This window comes from Microplitis mediator, chromosome 4 (assembly GCF_029852145.1).
Source record: "Microplitis mediator isolate UGA2020A chromosome 4, iyMicMedi2.1, whole genome shotgun sequence".
NCBI classification, from domain to species: Eukaryota; Metazoa; Arthropoda; class Insecta; order Hymenoptera; family Braconidae; genus Microplitis; species Microplitis mediator.
The window spans coordinates 15,267,539-15,284,153 of NC_079972.1; the positions used below are offsets into that span (position 1 = coordinate 15,267,539).

Here is a 16,615-nt window from a genome sequence, read left to right on the forward strand (position 1 = left end):
AAACCGTTTAAATATTCATCATAAATTCATTAATCACTGGCGGGTAATATTGTTACCGCAGACCAGGAGTTTTTAGTGGAATGTAAAAGCGGCAAGCTTTTGTTCCAGTGAGGATGATGATGATGATGATGATGCTGCTGGCAGTGATGGTGATGATGCTGGTGATGAAAATATGATATTGTTAGATGTGAGCTCCACTGGGTTGCGCAGTGGACAACTGGTCGTAATTACATATCCCAGATGAATGTGAATGACGAGTGTAGTGTATGTACAAGTATTAGAAAGTAAGAAGCACCCGGGGGAGTAACAAGTCGACGAGCTGTCACATCCGCATCAGTTCATCTTGAAAACGCGCACGCTTCGCGCACTCGACAAATCGCCCTTGAACTTTTCACCCTCAACATTGAACATAAAAAAAAAAATACACTTTTCTTTTAAATTAATTCAACCTTTTATTACATTTTAATTAATTTCATTTTTTAACTTTTAACGTTTTAATTATTACCGCTAAGGCCGAACGTAAATATTTTATTTTTAATGTAATTAGTAATCGTGTGCTCAAAATGGTCCCACGCTGGTTTATTTGTGTCACGGTTATCGGTAAGAGTTTTTTTAATTGTGATTTTAAATCTGAGTGCGAGTGAATGTTTGAGTTTTTTTTTTTAATTTTTAACAGTCAATTAAACTGATATTTGTTTAAGTGAAAATACTCAACTTTTAGTTTTATTTTTTTTTAATTAAATAATTTTATAAAAAATGGAAAAAATTGAGGGATTTTTTTTACTTTTATTTTACTCTTGCTCGGGGTGAAATAATCAAACTGCTTCCAATTAACTGATGATTAACGCATCTCTTTATTATCTTCGATACTCTAGGGAAATTTCATTTATTTTTACTGCAGACTCAAACGCGAGAACCTCATAACAATTTAATTAATCTAATAATATTTATAATTCTATTTTATCTCGCAAAAATTATTTTATTGGTAATTAAAATTTTTTAATTAATAATAATTCTCCTGTATGAAATTCAAGCTGCGGGTTAAAGAAAATTCTAAAACTACCGGGAACATTTCAAAAATTTTACAACCGGTCAGAGCGTTCCAGAAATTTTCAAAATTTGGAAATTTTCCCATAATTGGAAGTTGAAATATTAGTTGAAAAAAAAAATAACAAAAATTACGTCGTTCAAAACACTACACGGAAAGAAAATTATGGCAGCGGTTCCCATAATTTTGTGAAATTTTTTCCTATACCATCATAGGAATTACGACCATAAATTATGGGAGCGGTTCCTATAATTATAGGAATGTTTCCCATAATTATAGGAATAGTTCCTATAATTATGGGAATGATACCCATAACACTATAGGAATGCTTCCTATAATTATAGGAATGGTTCCTATAATTTATAGGAATACTTTCTATAATATTATGGGAATCATTCCTATAATTTATGGGAATGGTTCCTATAATAGTATGGGAACTATTCCCATAATATTATGGGAATGATTCCCATAATGCAATTGGAATGGTTCCTATACCATTATGGGAATTATTCCTATAATATTATGGGAATAGTTCCCATACTATTATAGAAACCATTCCTATAATATTATGGGAATGGTTCCCATATTATCATGAAAAAATTAATTTAAAGAAGTGTGGTAATCACTTCTACAATACACAGAAATATTATTAAACATAAAAACAAAAATTCAAACATTGAAAAAAAAAATCGTATTTGGCAAAAAAACATTAAAATTTTTAACAAGAATTTTTTGTCAGCACAAAACATTCAAGAAAATTCAAATTTTGGGAAATTTCTACACTATTGTGCAAAAAAAAAATTTAATGATATTATAGGGATGGTTCCCATAACATTATGGGAATAGTTCCCATAATATTATAGGAATAGTTCCTATACCAATGTGGGAACCATTCCCATAATAGTATGGGAATGATTCCCATATCATTATGGGAACCATTCCCATAATGCATAGCAAAACTTCCCATAATTTTCTTTCCGTGTACCAATAAGTACAAGTAAAAAAAAAAAGGTATTTACTTAAAAAACAAATTTATTTACTTGTAAAGTAAATGAGATTTTTTTATTACCCGAAAATAAAATTTCTAAGGATCCTCACTCGGAGTAGATGAGAGATAAAAAACGGCTAGAATAATTGAGCGGTCACAGATACCCGTAGCTTTCATTCGCTAACACTCTGTAATTGGAGCGCTTAATTCTGAGAGTAAGAGCTTTGGTTTCTCTCATGAGGAAAGCCAGAAGGTCTCGCGCTCACTTTGCTGGATTTATCGTCTAGGTTTTGTGGTAAAAAAAAATAGTATCAGCAAAAAAATAAAAATATAAAAAAATACTAGCAGATAAGCATTGACACAAAGTCACTCTGGATACCTGCTTTGTCATTTAAATGGAATTTTTTGTTGTTCCCTAATGTCTCCAGGTATTTGGATCTCATCTTGCAAAAGCTTCAACAGTGCCCAGACGACAGTCAAGACGTTTCAAAATAACACAGTGATACTACCCTGCCACGTAGACAGTCTCGGTAAGTGGAAAAGCAATTCGTATATATCCGACCTACTATTTCTTTAGCAAATTCCCGGAGGGAAATATAAACTTTTTTTTCGGTCGAGTATCCTCTACTCTACTCCAGTTTCCATCCGAGTACCAGACCACACCTCACTCGAGGTTTCGCCGAGTGTCGTTGATGCGGCACATATATATATGTACATATATATACAAATACCTATAAGGCATCAGCCCGATCCATTTGCATTTCATCCTTAATTCAACAAAATCGCTTTTCCGTGAATGAGGGCCAGGACCAATGGAATTAGACTTAGCGACCCCATCTTCAAATTCTCTCTAAAAAAGCTTTCGTTCCTATTCTTGTTATCAATACGGATTCCGACAAATTGCATGAATAAAAAATTTTCAAATTACAAAAAATGAATTCAACTCTTTGTTAAAAAGTAAAAAAAAAAAAATGATCTTTCTCAAAGGTATTGCGACAATCGTGCGGTGGTGGCGAGAAGATACTCTGCTAGCAGACAGCAGTGATCCAAATTTAATACATCTGCCGCGCATAAAAATGTGGGACAATATGAGCTTGGAGGTGTCACAAGTGCAGCCAGAAGATTCCGGAAAATATGTTTGTCAAGCTTCAAGGCCGGCCCCTTGGGGCCACGTTACACAAGTCCAAGCTATCGAAGTTTTGTGTAAGTATAAAATATCGGTGCACTGACAATCTCTGCTATGCGATAAAATAATAAATATAGATATATAGATATAGATCCTTAATGTATTATGTATGAATGTGTAAAACCAGTTGTTAGATTTCCCACGCGAATATTACAGTACAAGAAACTTGAGATAAGATACCGGATCTTACGCACTGATTCTCTCGAGCGTGATCCCTCTCTGGAGTCGTGCGACCGCAGTACCACCTGACTCTCAATGTCTTTTGTCACTGAAAAAAAATATTATATTTTTTATTTAATATAAATTATTCCCCCAAGACCGAGTCTGCTATCATTTGAACGAAATATTTATTTTGTTTCTACTTTAATAACTTGGCCCGTTTTAATTTACGCCCTCCAGATCCACCGAGTATTCATTCAGTACCTGAAGCAGGAGAACTCGAGGTAAACTTTGGTGATGAAGTAGAAATGGCTTGTATCGCTAAAGGAGTGCCCTATCCAAGCATATCATGGAAAATGAAGGTAAATTTTGTCTGGTGTAATTTATGGCTCAAGTGTTTAATGAACGACTCTCTTGGTGGCTCTTGTCGAGTATACAGGATGAAGAGATGAAATTGCTAGATGAGAGATCAAAGCTCAGATTCCGTGCTGACAATCGCAGTCTCTCTGGTCGATACACCTGCGTCGCTGATAATGGAATTGGCGAGCCAGCGACCGCTTCTATAGACCTGCGGATACGATGTAAGAATCTTACGCTTCCTTATTTAATTAAATTAAATTACCTTACACTAGATAATACCGGCACACAAAAAAAAATAAGTTCTCTGTACTTTTGACGGGACCGATTTATTCCCATGTATTTTGACCCGCTGAATCCGAATCCGAGGTCCGTTTAACCCGTACACCCTCAGATTTTTAGAAAACTTTAAAAAACCTCAAAAATACACAAAAATCGACCGTTTTTTGAATTTATAAATTTTTTTAACCCTAACTAAGCATGATTTTGATGTATTTCGGTCCTCCACATACTAACATTAGCCATTTAAAGTTTGAGTAAATTCCAAAAAACCCCAAAAAATTGCAAAAAAGCAAAAAAATTCTTAGTGTTGTGATGAAAAAAATTTTTTGAAGCATATTAAAATTTTTTTATGTATTAGGCCAAAATATTTTTTATATATATATATATATCACAGATCGAACAATATGATTTCTTTTATTTATTTCGATTTAAAAAATGATTTTTGTTATACCAAATTTTATTTTTTTCGATTTTTTGGGAATTTTTGCCATTTATTTAAAATTTTAGAAATGTCTGAGCCATGGATGTACGAGAATTATATGTGACAGATAAACATACATGAAAATAATTATTTATTTAGCCCTATAAAATTTTTTTCATCACAATACTAAGAATTTTTTTGCTTTTTTGCAATTTTTTGGGGTTTTTTGGAATTTACTCAGACTTTAAATGGCTAATGTTTTAAATAAACTTCAGGTTAGTATGTGGAGGACCGAAATACATAAAAATCATGCTTAGTTAGGGTTAAAAAAATTTATAAATTTAAAAAACGGTCGATTTTTGTGTATTTTTGAGGTTTTTTAAAGTTTTCTAAAAATCTGAGGGTGTACGGGTTAAATGGACTTCGGATTCGGATTCAGCGGGTCAAAATACATGGGAATAAATCGGTCCCGTCAAAAGTACAGAGAACTTATTTTTTTTTGTGTGCTGGTGTAATTAATTAACTCAATCATACAAATTTACTCTAATTGCTAAGTGCTGGTCAAGCTACGGCTGATAAATTATTTATCAGGATTTATCAGAGTGATAAAAATCGTGGGATGTAAACAGCTTCAATAGTAATGTAAATTGTATGTTTGGATCACATATGTACTAACTCGCAATTACAATTGAATTACAAGTCATCACGTCCTTTAATATATTAAATGTTGATTGATGCTGACTATAGTCAACATTTTATTATGTACACTAGATACACCAGTAGAATAATGTTTGCCAGTTAATTAAAAGTATTCATGACATTAATCAACGCGAAATGAGCACTTCCGTCTGTTATTTGACATAATAATAATAATATAAATATAAATACTTAATACTCTAATTAACCCGCAGACAAACCAGAGATCGAGGCCAAAAAGAGTTGGATCCACGCGTCCCCTGGAATAAGGGCGCAGCTAGACTGCAAAGTAACCGCTTACCCTGACGCCAAAGTCGACTGGTTTATAGAGAATGACAAGGTCGTGTACTCATCAAGAATTGTCAAGTACATCAGCGGGCAGACCCACAGCCTGGTGATAAGAAACGTCAGGCCGAGTGACTACGGTTACTACATCTGTCGAGCCGCTAATGATATGGGAGTCACTGAAACAAGTATTGAGTTGTCCGGGATAGCCAACGCGGCTATTTTTAAAGAATCAAATGTTATTGGTACGAATGCTTATAATTTCATATGGGAAGTTGACAGCTACATACCGATTATCGAGTACCAATTCTGGTTTCGCAAGTACTCGGTACGTCAAGTGTCTTTTGATAAATCTATTGGCTATATATGTAGTATGGATGCCTGTATGAATTGAATGGAAAACCGGGATAATGAATTATTATCATTATTATTATTATTAATTGAAGTTGTTTAATACAGCCAGCAGATCGTGGTCGTGACTGGCACAAGCTATTCATCCCCAGTGGAAGTGATGCGATTGGTCCTCTTCATGCCAAGTCCTTTAATCTAACAGGACTAGCGCCTGAAACTCACTACGAGGCACTTGTACTGTCTAGAAATCGATATGGGTGGAGCAAGCCGTCCAAGATCCTACGGTTTGCCACTGAAGGAGTTGGTGAGTAAATGTCAAGTTAATTGATGACTGATTTACGTCCTTCCTAATATTATAGTTCCTTAAATATCATCATTATTATTATTACCAACAGCTCGCAAAGATCATTACAAAGTTGAAGCCGCTTACGAAGGATCACCATTAGGTAATTAAATAAATATGCTTCGTTTGTGACTCAGTGTAAATTAATTGCTTATTCTTGTACTTATACTTGAATTTTTTTAAACAGTTGTGATGAGTGATTCACCAACACCTCGATCTGAAACCCTCAATAGTGCCGCCGTTACGACGAGAGATCCAACTCTAAGTATAGTCCTCGTGTTATTTTTACTATCAGTGTCTTTGGAACAGTTGTCAAATATCATCAGTTAGAGATAGAGGTTTTATTGAATATTATGAATTAATGTTAATGTTAGATATGTTAAGGCTAAAATTATTGTATTGTGCGTCAATGTTGATGATTGTGATGATGATGATGATGATGAGCGTCTTTCAATTAGTTAAAAACAGTCTGTCATTGTTATTTATTCGAGCACGATTGTACAGTAGACGATAAGTCGAGAGAAGTGGTGACTCACCACAGACAATTGTATGTTTTGTATGAGTACAGCGGTGATAATTAGATAGATTTAATATGATATATATATTTATAAATGTAAGTTGTATAAATGTGACGTCTCAGAGCGTGATGCACTGTTTTTTTTTTTGTTTCATGTTTTGGCATTAATAAAAGGTATGAAAATTTATAAAATATCATAAAATATAACGGGATGTCAATACGAAATGAATTTAATTTAAACATTATACAGCCTGAGACAAACAAATAAAATAATAGCATTTTTTTTCATTCTCACTGCGTGGTTGCTTGTTAATTTTTTGCAATCTTTTACAATTACAATGTTGTTATTATCTTATTACAATTAATAATAGATACACTATATAATAATCGCGCCAGACAAGTTCACGCAACGTTCACAATACAGAAATATGGGGTACAATTATTACATTACTTGAGTTTTTATTTTTTTTTTTATTAATTGAAATTTTACTTTTGATGTATAAAGCCCGTTTACTTCCAGTCCTTCGACTCATCAGTGACTAATCATACATGTACCGCAATATCTAGTAGCCGGTATTTTTCATTTTTTTATTTATTTATTTATTATTATTATTATTATTATCATTATTATCAATATTATTATTATTAATATTATTATTATTAAGTGAAAAATGTGTAAAAAGGTGAACCTCCGATGCGATGTGACACGGAGCATTTACTCGGGGGAAATAAAAACGTACCCGCTCGAACTCACGCTCTCTCTCGTTTACGTTTTTTTTTTTTTTTATTTTATTTTATTTTTTTTACTTTAAAAATTTTTTTATTTTTTATTCTTTGTGTATTAAATCGCTTGGTGGAGATGTCCCCGGAATACTCTTTAATTCCTGTCAGTGGCGCGGAGCTTCTCCTCGACAGCTTCTTCCGAGGCTTCCGAAAGATCCGTCGCCTGTATGTACTTCTGGACGCCGACGAGGGATTTCTTTAGGGCGTCAAATGAGCTAGAGTACAACATCTTCTTCTTTACTTTAGCTGTGTCAGGACACCACGACATCAGGAACAATTTTTGTTTCTTGGAAGCCTGTAATTTAAAATTATAAAAATAAATTGTTGCTGCGTTATCGGTGTTGACAAAATACTTGAATCTAAATTTAAAGAGATTAAAAATAATGATAATAACAGTCAAGTTAAACAAAGAAAAGTTAAGAGGCTTACTTCAGAGGTGCCTTGACACTGATGAGTGTACTCGAAATCAAAGAGACCATAGCGGCACTCTCCAGCACCACCTTTCTGCAAATCTTCAAGAAAAGCATCGTAAGCAGCGTCACGTGCTCCAATCACCTCAACGTCGATTTGCTTTTCATCTTTAATATAAAAAATCACGTATCGATGCTTTTTATCTTTCTTTATTTCTTCATATGTCGTCTTACAAACATCAGCTACAGTTACTCCAGATGCCTGAAAAATATTTTTAATTATAAAATTAATAAGTTTTTCTTTACTGTCTGTCAAAATATTTTTTTATCCAAATTAGTGAGTTGTCGGCCTCGTTAATTCCATTTTAAAAAACGCGAACCGTTGATTCATGATTAAAAAATCGGATCACTGCACATTGATGGTAAAACAACGGTAGATAAAATCCATGCCACGTGCCCAAGTGCCACGGCGGATAACTTTAGAACTTAATTCCTCGGTTACTTTTTAACATAATCTACAATGCGTGGGAAGAAATTTATTTATAACCATCCCTCAAATATATATTACTAATATACAGAGCAACAAGCCAACAGTATTTTAATTACATACTAAATAAATATTTACAAGAGACTATTGCACTTGTAAAAATAGCGATGATCAAAATTTTAAAAAATAATAATATTTATTTGGCAGCATGGATTATTTCAATGATACTGAAGCTAGCAGACGTCTAATAATTTTTGGATTTTCTTTTAGACCGTAAATTTGAAAAAAAAAAAATTTGAAAAAATTGCACCTGTAGTTTTTAAAATTTTCTACATGTGCATATTTTTTTTTTTTTTTTTTCTATAATTAATTAGTAGAAAAAAAAATCAAAAAATTAATAATTGTCTGCTAACTTCAGTGTCATATTATTTCATGGAATTATTTATAAATTTTGTGAAATTAAGTCGGTTAGTTGGTCAACCGGCGACAGATACTCATAGGTAGCTATGACGATGACGATGATGATGATTGAGAGGACGAGCAGGCAAGAATCCAAATGTTACTCGAGTTTGTGTTGAGTAAAAACAATAATATTTCACTCCTCAAGTCATTTATTGCGACATTTAGTCCCCTTGGGGATAATTTTTAACGTTAAAATACTCAGATCGGGTCCGTGTTCATACTTGGCTCGGGTGTCCCTGAAGGCAGGAACACGCATTACAAGAGAATGGGATACAGAGAAGTGGGATGCGACCCCGTCGATCGATATCACCTCGTCAATGGGGATGTCGGTTCGGTTAACGGAGGCCAGCTCCCTCTGGGGCGGCATCACGAGAACGCCCAAGGTCAAACCAGAGATGACTCACCATAGGTATACTTTATACTTTTTATTATTATTATTTTTGACTCTTTCTCCGCTCGTAACTTTTTTTACAGTAGCCCGAGATGACATTTGGCTCTTATCGCGTGATCGCTTTCAATCCGACACTAGATATTATTTTTAAAAAACCCAGTGTTTTAAGCAGAGCCAGCAGGACACTAGACTGGAAATTTTTATAAATATTGAATTAGTTTTAATAATAAAATAATCCCGGATATGTAAATGAGATGCCGGTGTATGGCCGTGTATTATACGAGAGTAAATGAGATGGAAATTTGTTGTAAGTGCATGAACAAATGTACAATAGTATCATTGAAAGAAACTGTCTCATGCACACTACGCTGGGAGTGAAAGAAGAAAAGAAGCGAGAAAGAGAGAGTGTATAAATATTCGTCGGGTATCGGATGGACTCCGAAAAGAGCCGGGGAAGATAGATGAGAGTCTGTAACGTACATGTCCGCGTATGTATGTATGTATGTATGTATGTATGTATAGATGGGTGGATAAATGTATGAGTCAGAAAGAGAAACAAGTCACGGATAGAATCCATTGAACGTTGAGTAAAAAAATAATTTTAAATATTTTTGTAATAATGCACCGATGCGTTAACGTTATAACGGGTATGCCAGATTATCACGTCACGCAAGATTTATATTTATTTATTTATGTAACTAAAAAAAAAAATTTTAAATTGAAACCGCCTTCTATTGAATTCAAGATTTTTTTTTAAAAATAAAAAAATTTTTGACGTGATTTAATTGTAGGAGTATGAGATGTGAAGTAAGCGATTAATGAAAATAAGAGAGATAGCAGTAGACGCGTAATCGCAATCTGTCAATCGGTGAATTACTGTGTTCACAGGGAAGTGATTCATCGGGTTCCTGGAAAGGACAAGTACACACGGCACTCCCTTGACGACGACCGCGACCACCACGACGACGACGACATTTCAGTGAATGTCTCCTGGTTATTAAATCAATCGACTCGCCGTTAAAGCGTCATCTTTAAAAGATAATAAAACGCAAATTAATATCGCCGGTGTTTAGATAATTATTTATGCGGGAATTTTAAATAATGAAAATTAACAAAACCGTGGATTTAAATTATTTAAAAAATGTGCTTGCGGCTTAGTGCCGGGACAGAAATGGCGACCGGCAGAGCGTCCACCTCACTTCCACCTCGTCATAACCACAAAGTTGTTGGCTCACCGGACTACGACGTCGCGTACTTTTAAAAAATAACCGTGCGGTTAAATAAAATACGCCCAAACTCGGTTTCATTTAAATAGATAAAAATAAATATATACACCCATTAAAATGTCACATTATTTATATATTAAATATATTTATATATATATAAATATATATATTTACCATTTTTAGTAGCAGTCACCAGTAGCAGCGAGTAAAAATGAGTAAACAAGACAAGCAAGTAAGCAAGCACACTACCAACACTTTTGTAAGAATCCGCCTGTGGTAAAACTGGGAATCTACTCGACGACTCGAATATGTCCAGTTCAGTTGGGGGTCGCGTACATACACCACGACAGCGACGACGAGGAAGGGAGGATCCTCTTAACCAGCGACCCACAGACACTGTCTCTCACTCACTTACACCACCAAGAACTTGACTGGTGTATCACTACGCCTGCGCGCGCACACTAAATACAAGCGCTGCCATTGGTCGTATTCCAGTGTATCGCGACAATTAATTTATAATTTAAATTTTATCATTAGTCTGCATCAGCTTTCCCACCCACCTGGGCCCCAAAAATAATTCAAAACTCCTTTGAATTATTTAGCGGGAATAACCCAGCTCTTAATTAATATTTTTGATCGTTAAATTGTTTTATTGCCGATGCCGGTAGGACTGATTTCCACGGCGCCAACAGCGCGACGCGGTCCAGGAACCGGTGCGCGATTTATATAAAACGCTATTTTTAAATGTACGATCTCACAAACGGATCCATGCTCGACAAAAATATATACGACCAAGCGTCATGATTTTAGGAGATGCCCAATGACGATCATTCCCGTCAATGAAGTAGAATTTTTTTTTTTTTAAATTTAAATTTGAATAAAATATTTGAATTTTATCAAGACGTTCGATGCACTCGACGTGACTTGGCATGTAAAATATCAATGGTGAATTAACAACAAAATTAGTCATCGTGATGACGTGCCAACGGTATCAACCAATCGTCGATTTAGATGTAGGGAAATTGCCTTATATGGGCAGCGTACTGCGAGCATTGCAAACGCTGGTACCCGCTTGAGGGAGACACCACCTTCGCTGCACAGGACATTTTGACTTTTAGTTTGCGCGCGCACATTAATTACAACTTAATCTCAAAACACATTGATTAATTTTTTAAATATTTTTATTCTTCATATTTAATATCATGATACACTGATTAGTAATTAAATAAGAGTTGACGTTATCAGCTACTTAATTTATAAATTAAATTTATCGCTTATGTACATGTATACAGTTATTATATCGATAACAAATAATTGGTCGATTAATTTTCTAAATAATAATTATTTTTCATAATTAATAACTAATAAATATTAATTAATACAATTATTAAAAGTACACGTGGTCAACTCGAAGCTACTTGACCATGATCCAGAAGTTAGCAGACAATTTAAAATTTTTGGATTTTTTTTTTCAACGAATTAATGATTAAAAAAAAAAAACTAAAAAAATGCACATGTAGAAAATTAAAAAAACTATAAGTGCAATTTTTTTGAATATTTTTTTTTTCATAATTTATCGCTTAAAAAAGGAAACCAAAAATTATTAGACGTCGGCTAACTTCAGTATCATTACTTGACCAGCGTTTTTACTATAAGACTGCAGTTATAAATTATCATACACTGTTTATTTTCATATCTTTTAATACTGTCCTGTAAAAATAAACACTGCATTGAACACTTGATTCACACATAATTTTTTTTTATTTATCATTAATCAAACAACGCGACATGATACGTACATTCAAATGATACTGAAGTTAGCAGACGTCTAATAATTTTTGGATTTTTTTTTTAGACGATAAAACATAAAAAAAAAAATATTTGAAAAAATTGCACCTGTAGTTTTTTAAATTTTCTACATGTGCGTATTTTTATTGTATTTTTTTGAAATTAATTTGTTGAAATACGAAAATTCAAAAATTTTTAAATGTCTGCTAACTTCAGTATCATACATTCAAAAGAGAAAATTAATCCGATAAATTTTATTGTTACTTAAAATTTAAATAAAATAAAAATAAAGTTCACCTAAAAAATGACGTCTTTAATAAAAACTAATAAAATAAAAGATGAGTTAGTCTTTGATGTATCTACAAGTAGATAAGTTTATAAAATTTAATTGGGTTTCAGTCAGTAGTAATTAGTATTTTCAAAATACGTTAGTAGATTGAGCTCATGCCTACCTAGTTAATAATAATAATAATTATTATTATTATTAAATATAAAACAAAATCTTAGCGTTAATATTAATTATTAATAATAGTAATAATAATAATTAATCTATTTACAGTACTGTTGGACATAATCGTATATTTTTTCGTAGCCAGAGCTGGTCGAGTTTGTGAACATTAGTTTAATAAATATTAAAATCACCTTGACAACTCCAACGGAGTGAGTAAAAAAAAATATTCGTTATGGTTATTATCAATACGCGCTATTAAATATACCTCAAATAATATATATGAATATTTATTCCACCTGAGGCGATATATCAACAAAATAATTACGCCACACAACTTGTTTTCGTAAATATAAACTAGAGTAATTGTTATTATTATCCTCTGTCGCTCGACAATCCATTCATTTATAAAGCGAGTGAGACGTTAGATGAGTCCACGTTTTTTCTTGTAGTCTTCAAGATTAAGTGATCGCCGGGGTCCTGTGTCTTTAATATTGCTAACGGGTTTGGGTAATACGCTGACAGGATTACCTGGAAAAATAATAGACATTAGAATCTATGTAACTTTTAATTGATAAATTAGTTTTGATAAAATATAATTGAATAAAAACTCACTTGGAATGGGAACTTCCAAGTCTATTGTGATATCAAAGTCATGGGCATTGAACAAATCTTCGCTGCTTTGTTTCTTCTTGGGCTCTTGGCCGTTTTCTTTGTCATTAATATTTTTAAGAATGTCTCCAAGTACTGGAGCAGTAGATTTGTCGGTGGCATTGGGTGCGGGTGTGACTTCTTCCTCGTCTGGTTTGTAAACCATCCGGGGTTTTGTACTACGTCGGGTAAACGGATCATCAACTTGTTTACCTCTATTTGCTCTGAACTCCTCCATGATGGCTTTCTCAGCTTCTTCGACATTTTTCTTTCTGTTACGATCGTTTATATACGAGATACTGGAGATAGTGGCAGTGCGCATTTTGTCCAGTTCCGAGGCGCGTTCTTCGAGTTCGCCGAGCTCTTGATTCAAACGAGACGCGGTTTCGTCATCACCACGGCCATTGGCGACATCTCTTTCACGCAGCAGCTGCGCCTTCTTCATAGCATAATTGTAAGGATTCTGTTTAAATCTTCCTTTCTCCTGTACTATTTTCTCGACATCCTCATCTTTGAACTCATAGACCATTGCCTCCTTGATGTCCTTGAGCTTGCCTTCGACTTCTTCGAATGTGGGCATTGAAATTCCCTGAAGAGCGCACGTTTCTTTCCATTTGCTGAATTCGGAGTCGGTGAATTCTTGATTTGAGACGAACTCCAATCGGAAGACACGTTCCTGGGCACCGTGTCTCAACTTGAGACCTTTGTTTGTTCTCGTACCGCCAAGCTGATAAATTTTACCGGTTTCGCAGACTCCGCTGACCTCAGCGACTCGGTAAACAGGCTTTCCGTTGTTGTTACCGATACCAATCCTCACAAAACAGCCGCGAACAACACGATCAAAGAATGGAAGATGAACAAAACGTTCCATTTTGTGGCGAGACAATCGTACTTTGTTCAAATCTTCTCTATTGCTTACGTAAATTGGTTTCTTGGGTTTCGCTTTAGTGCTAGTCACTGATTTTTTGTCATTATCCGAGTCAGAGTCCCGGCTTTCACTCGAAGACGACCGACGAGGAGCTGGCTTCGCTGGTTCCTCTTCTTCAGCGCTGTCGGACGACCCGCTGTCATCAGAATAAACATCTGAAGCTTTCAATTTTGTCTTATTGGCCTTGTGGTCGTCATCAAGCTCCTCCTCATCGTCCTTCGACTGTTGCTGCTGCTGCTCGATCCTCAACTTCTCTTTTTCCTCACGTTCTTTCTTTTCCTCCCGACGAGCTTTAAGAAGAGTCATGGCGTGGAACTTTTTGTCTTGTTTCTCTTCGATTGTTTTCTTACGATCTTTGCTACGCTCTTTAAGATCAGGAGCCCGTTCAACTTTCTTTTCTTCGGTGGTACTTTTCTCCTTCTTTTTATTCTCCTTCAGCTTCTTAAGATCTTGTTTCTTGGCCATTCTCAACTTTTTCTCAATTTCAAATCGCGTCTTCATAATTTCCCGCTGCTCAATACGTTTGAAAATCTCCTGCTCACGTTCTTTTTCAGTCATCTGCGCTAATCTCGCTTGATCTTCTGCGTCACCCATCAACTTGTCATCATACCCGTCATTGAACTCTTCCTGACTCGAGTCCGATACACTGACATCCGAGTCTGATACTTCACCTACAAAATTTAATTAACATTAAATAATGACCTTGAATTTAAAAAGTAGTCTGGTAAAAATGCTCTATTATAAATATGACAAACACCTTCTTCAGGTTCCGAAGCTTTTTCAGAATCATCATCACTGCCGCTTTCTTCAGAATTTGGCTTCTGAATTTTACGTTTACTTCTTTTAGCCGATACTTTTTTCTTGGCTTTATTAGACTTTGCGCTCCATTCATCATCAGAATCTGATGTACCCGAGTCTGCTTGCACATCATTTTGTGGTTTATCCTTTTTCTTTTTCGCCAATGATAATAAATCCTGAAAAAATACAATAAACCAAAAATTATTACTCTATTCTCCCACTTAATTAAATCAGAAAAAAAAATAATGCACGGCTGCAATAATTAATCTACTGAATACCAACAGCGTCGAGACATTACGCAACAAATAATTAATAATTATTTATAATTTAATGAGTTTAAAAAAAATGATGCTTAGGAATTTAAAGAGGTTATATTGCTTACATTATCCAGGTCGGATCCACTGTCTGATGCACTTCCACTGCTGTCAGAATCGATTAGTGCTTGATTCTTTCTCTTCGGCATTTTAATAATCTAGTGTTATATTTTTAGTAAAAAATAAGTTAAATAAAATAATAATATTATTATTAAATATTATAAACTGAATATCACAAACAAGACCACGGTTGGAGAAACCAACAGAACCAACAGCAATGGATGACCATTAACAACTGATGGGATGATGGTCAATTAGAAATGTCAGCTGTACTCGAGTACTTACGGCAACACTGTGAAGGGCGTGGAGGGGGTCAATGTCCATGTCATTGAATTGTAGACCACGTGGAGGGAGTAATGGCGGCAGTTCCCGGAAGTTACTCCCAGGGTAGCTCAGGTATAGAAACTGCAAGACCCGCGCTCAACAACAATTGCTCATGACATCTGGTGAGAATTATTTGTTTGGAGAAAGATTCAGATTCAAAATCAAAATCATGACATGAAGAATAAATGAGTGAATGTAACTGACAAGTGGGAATTTTTTAAATTTTTGAATAAATAAAATGAATGATATTGAAGTTAGCCGACGTCTAATAATTTTTGGATTTTATTTTAAACGATAACTTATAAAAAAAAAATATTTGAAAAAATTGCACTTGTAGTTTTAAAAATTTTATACATGTGAATATTTTTATTTTTAATTTTTTTTGTAATTGATTTATTGAAACAAAAATTTGAAAATTTTTAATTGCCTGCTAACTTCAGGATCATTAAAATGATGATGAGTAATTTTCGGATTATTTTTTCACCAAATCAATTACAAAAAAACAAAAACCAAAAATATGCACATGTAGAAAATTTAAAAAACTACAGGTGCAATTTTTTCAAATTTTTTTTTTCTTATTATTTACTGTCTAAAAAAAAATTCAAAAATTATTAGACGTCTGCTAACTTCAGTATCATATAAATAAATCAAATTTAAACGGAATAAAAATAAAAAAATGCGTACTTAGATCAATGAAAAATCAGTACTTTTTTTTTAAATTTCTTCAAAAAATATTCAAAATTGTGCTGTCAAAAAAATGCCACTGAAATTAACGGACGTATAGAAATTTTTAAATTTTTTTAAAAATGACTAATTACAATTTCTGACGCTAATTATTACCATTATAAATATATGCATCAATTTTTGTTATATTGTAATATCCCTTAATGAGAAAATTATTTTTATTAGGAA

The 16,615-nt window shown here is 33.9% G+C and overlaps 3 protein-coding genes across 3 annotated transcripts; 1 reads left to right on the forward strand and 2 right to left on the reverse strand.

Moving 5' to 3' along the window:
- The first annotated feature begins 160 nt into the window (after positions 1-160).
- Positions 161-6,927, forward strand: LOC130666314 (neurotrimin-like). The gene is made up of 9 exons (XM_057467173.1): positions 161-600; positions 2,465-2,566; positions 3,024-3,239; positions 3,622-3,743; positions 3,821-3,962; positions 5,353-5,750; positions 5,882-6,077; positions 6,169-6,219; positions 6,304-6,927. Exons 1-9 carry the CDS (start codon positions 564-566, stop codon positions 6,444-6,446), a joined length of 1,407 nt encoding a protein of 468 aa, XP_057323156.1. The 5' UTR covers positions 161-563; the 3' UTR covers positions 6,447-6,927.
- LOC130666315 (cofilin/actin-depolymerizing factor homolog) lies at positions 6,848-10,777 on the reverse strand. The gene is made up of 3 exons (XM_057467175.1): positions 10,567-10,777; positions 7,846-8,088; positions 6,848-7,711 (listed from the first exon to the last, which is right to left on the reverse strand). Exons 1-3 carry the CDS (start codon positions 10,567-10,569, stop codon positions 7,511-7,513), a joined length of 447 nt encoding a protein of 148 aa, XP_057323158.1. The 5' UTR covers positions 10,570-10,777; the 3' UTR covers positions 6,848-7,510.
- Positions 10,778-11,877: 1,100 nt separating this feature from the next.
- Positions 11,878-15,621, reverse strand: LOC130666313 (RNA polymerase-associated protein Rtf1). Its single transcript, XM_057467172.1, has 4 exons — positions 15,388-15,621; positions 14,965-15,181; positions 13,244-14,878; positions 11,878-13,159 (listed from the first exon to the last, which is right to left on the reverse strand). Exons 1-4 carry the CDS (start codon positions 15,466-15,468, stop codon positions 13,053-13,055), a joined length of 2,040 nt encoding a protein of 679 aa, XP_057323155.1. The 5' UTR covers positions 15,469-15,621; the 3' UTR covers positions 11,878-13,052.
- Positions 15,622-16,615: the final 994 nt, after the last annotated feature.

Coding starts and splice junctions, on each gene's coding strand:
- LOC130666314 (XM_057467173.1), top strand. CDS start 564: ATGGTCCCACGCTGGTTTATTTGTGTCACGGTTATCG. Junction 3,963..5,352: donor TATAGACCTGCGGATACGAT/GTAAGAATCTTA, acceptor ATTAACCCGCAG/ACAAACCAGAGATCGAGGCC. Junction 6,078..6,168: donor GTTTGCCACTGAAGGAGTTG/GTGAGTAAATGT, acceptor TATTACCAACAG/CTCGCAAAGATCATTACAAA.
- LOC130666315 (XM_057467175.1), bottom strand. Junction 7,712..7,845: donor AGTGTCAAGGCACCTCTGAA/GTAAGCCTCTTA, acceptor TTTAAATTACAG/GCTTCCAAGAAACAAAAATT.
- LOC130666313 (XM_057467172.1), bottom strand. CDS start 15,468: ATGCCGAAGAGAAAGAATCAAGCACTAATCGATTCTGACAGCAGTGGA. Junction 15,182..15,387: donor GTGGATCCGACCTGGATAAT/GTAAGCAATATA, acceptor GTATTTTTTCAG/GATTTATTATCATTGGCGAA. Junction 13,160..13,243: donor CTTGGAAGTTCCCATTCCAA/GTGAGTTTTTAT, acceptor TTATTTTTCCAG/GTAATCCTGTCAGCGTATTA.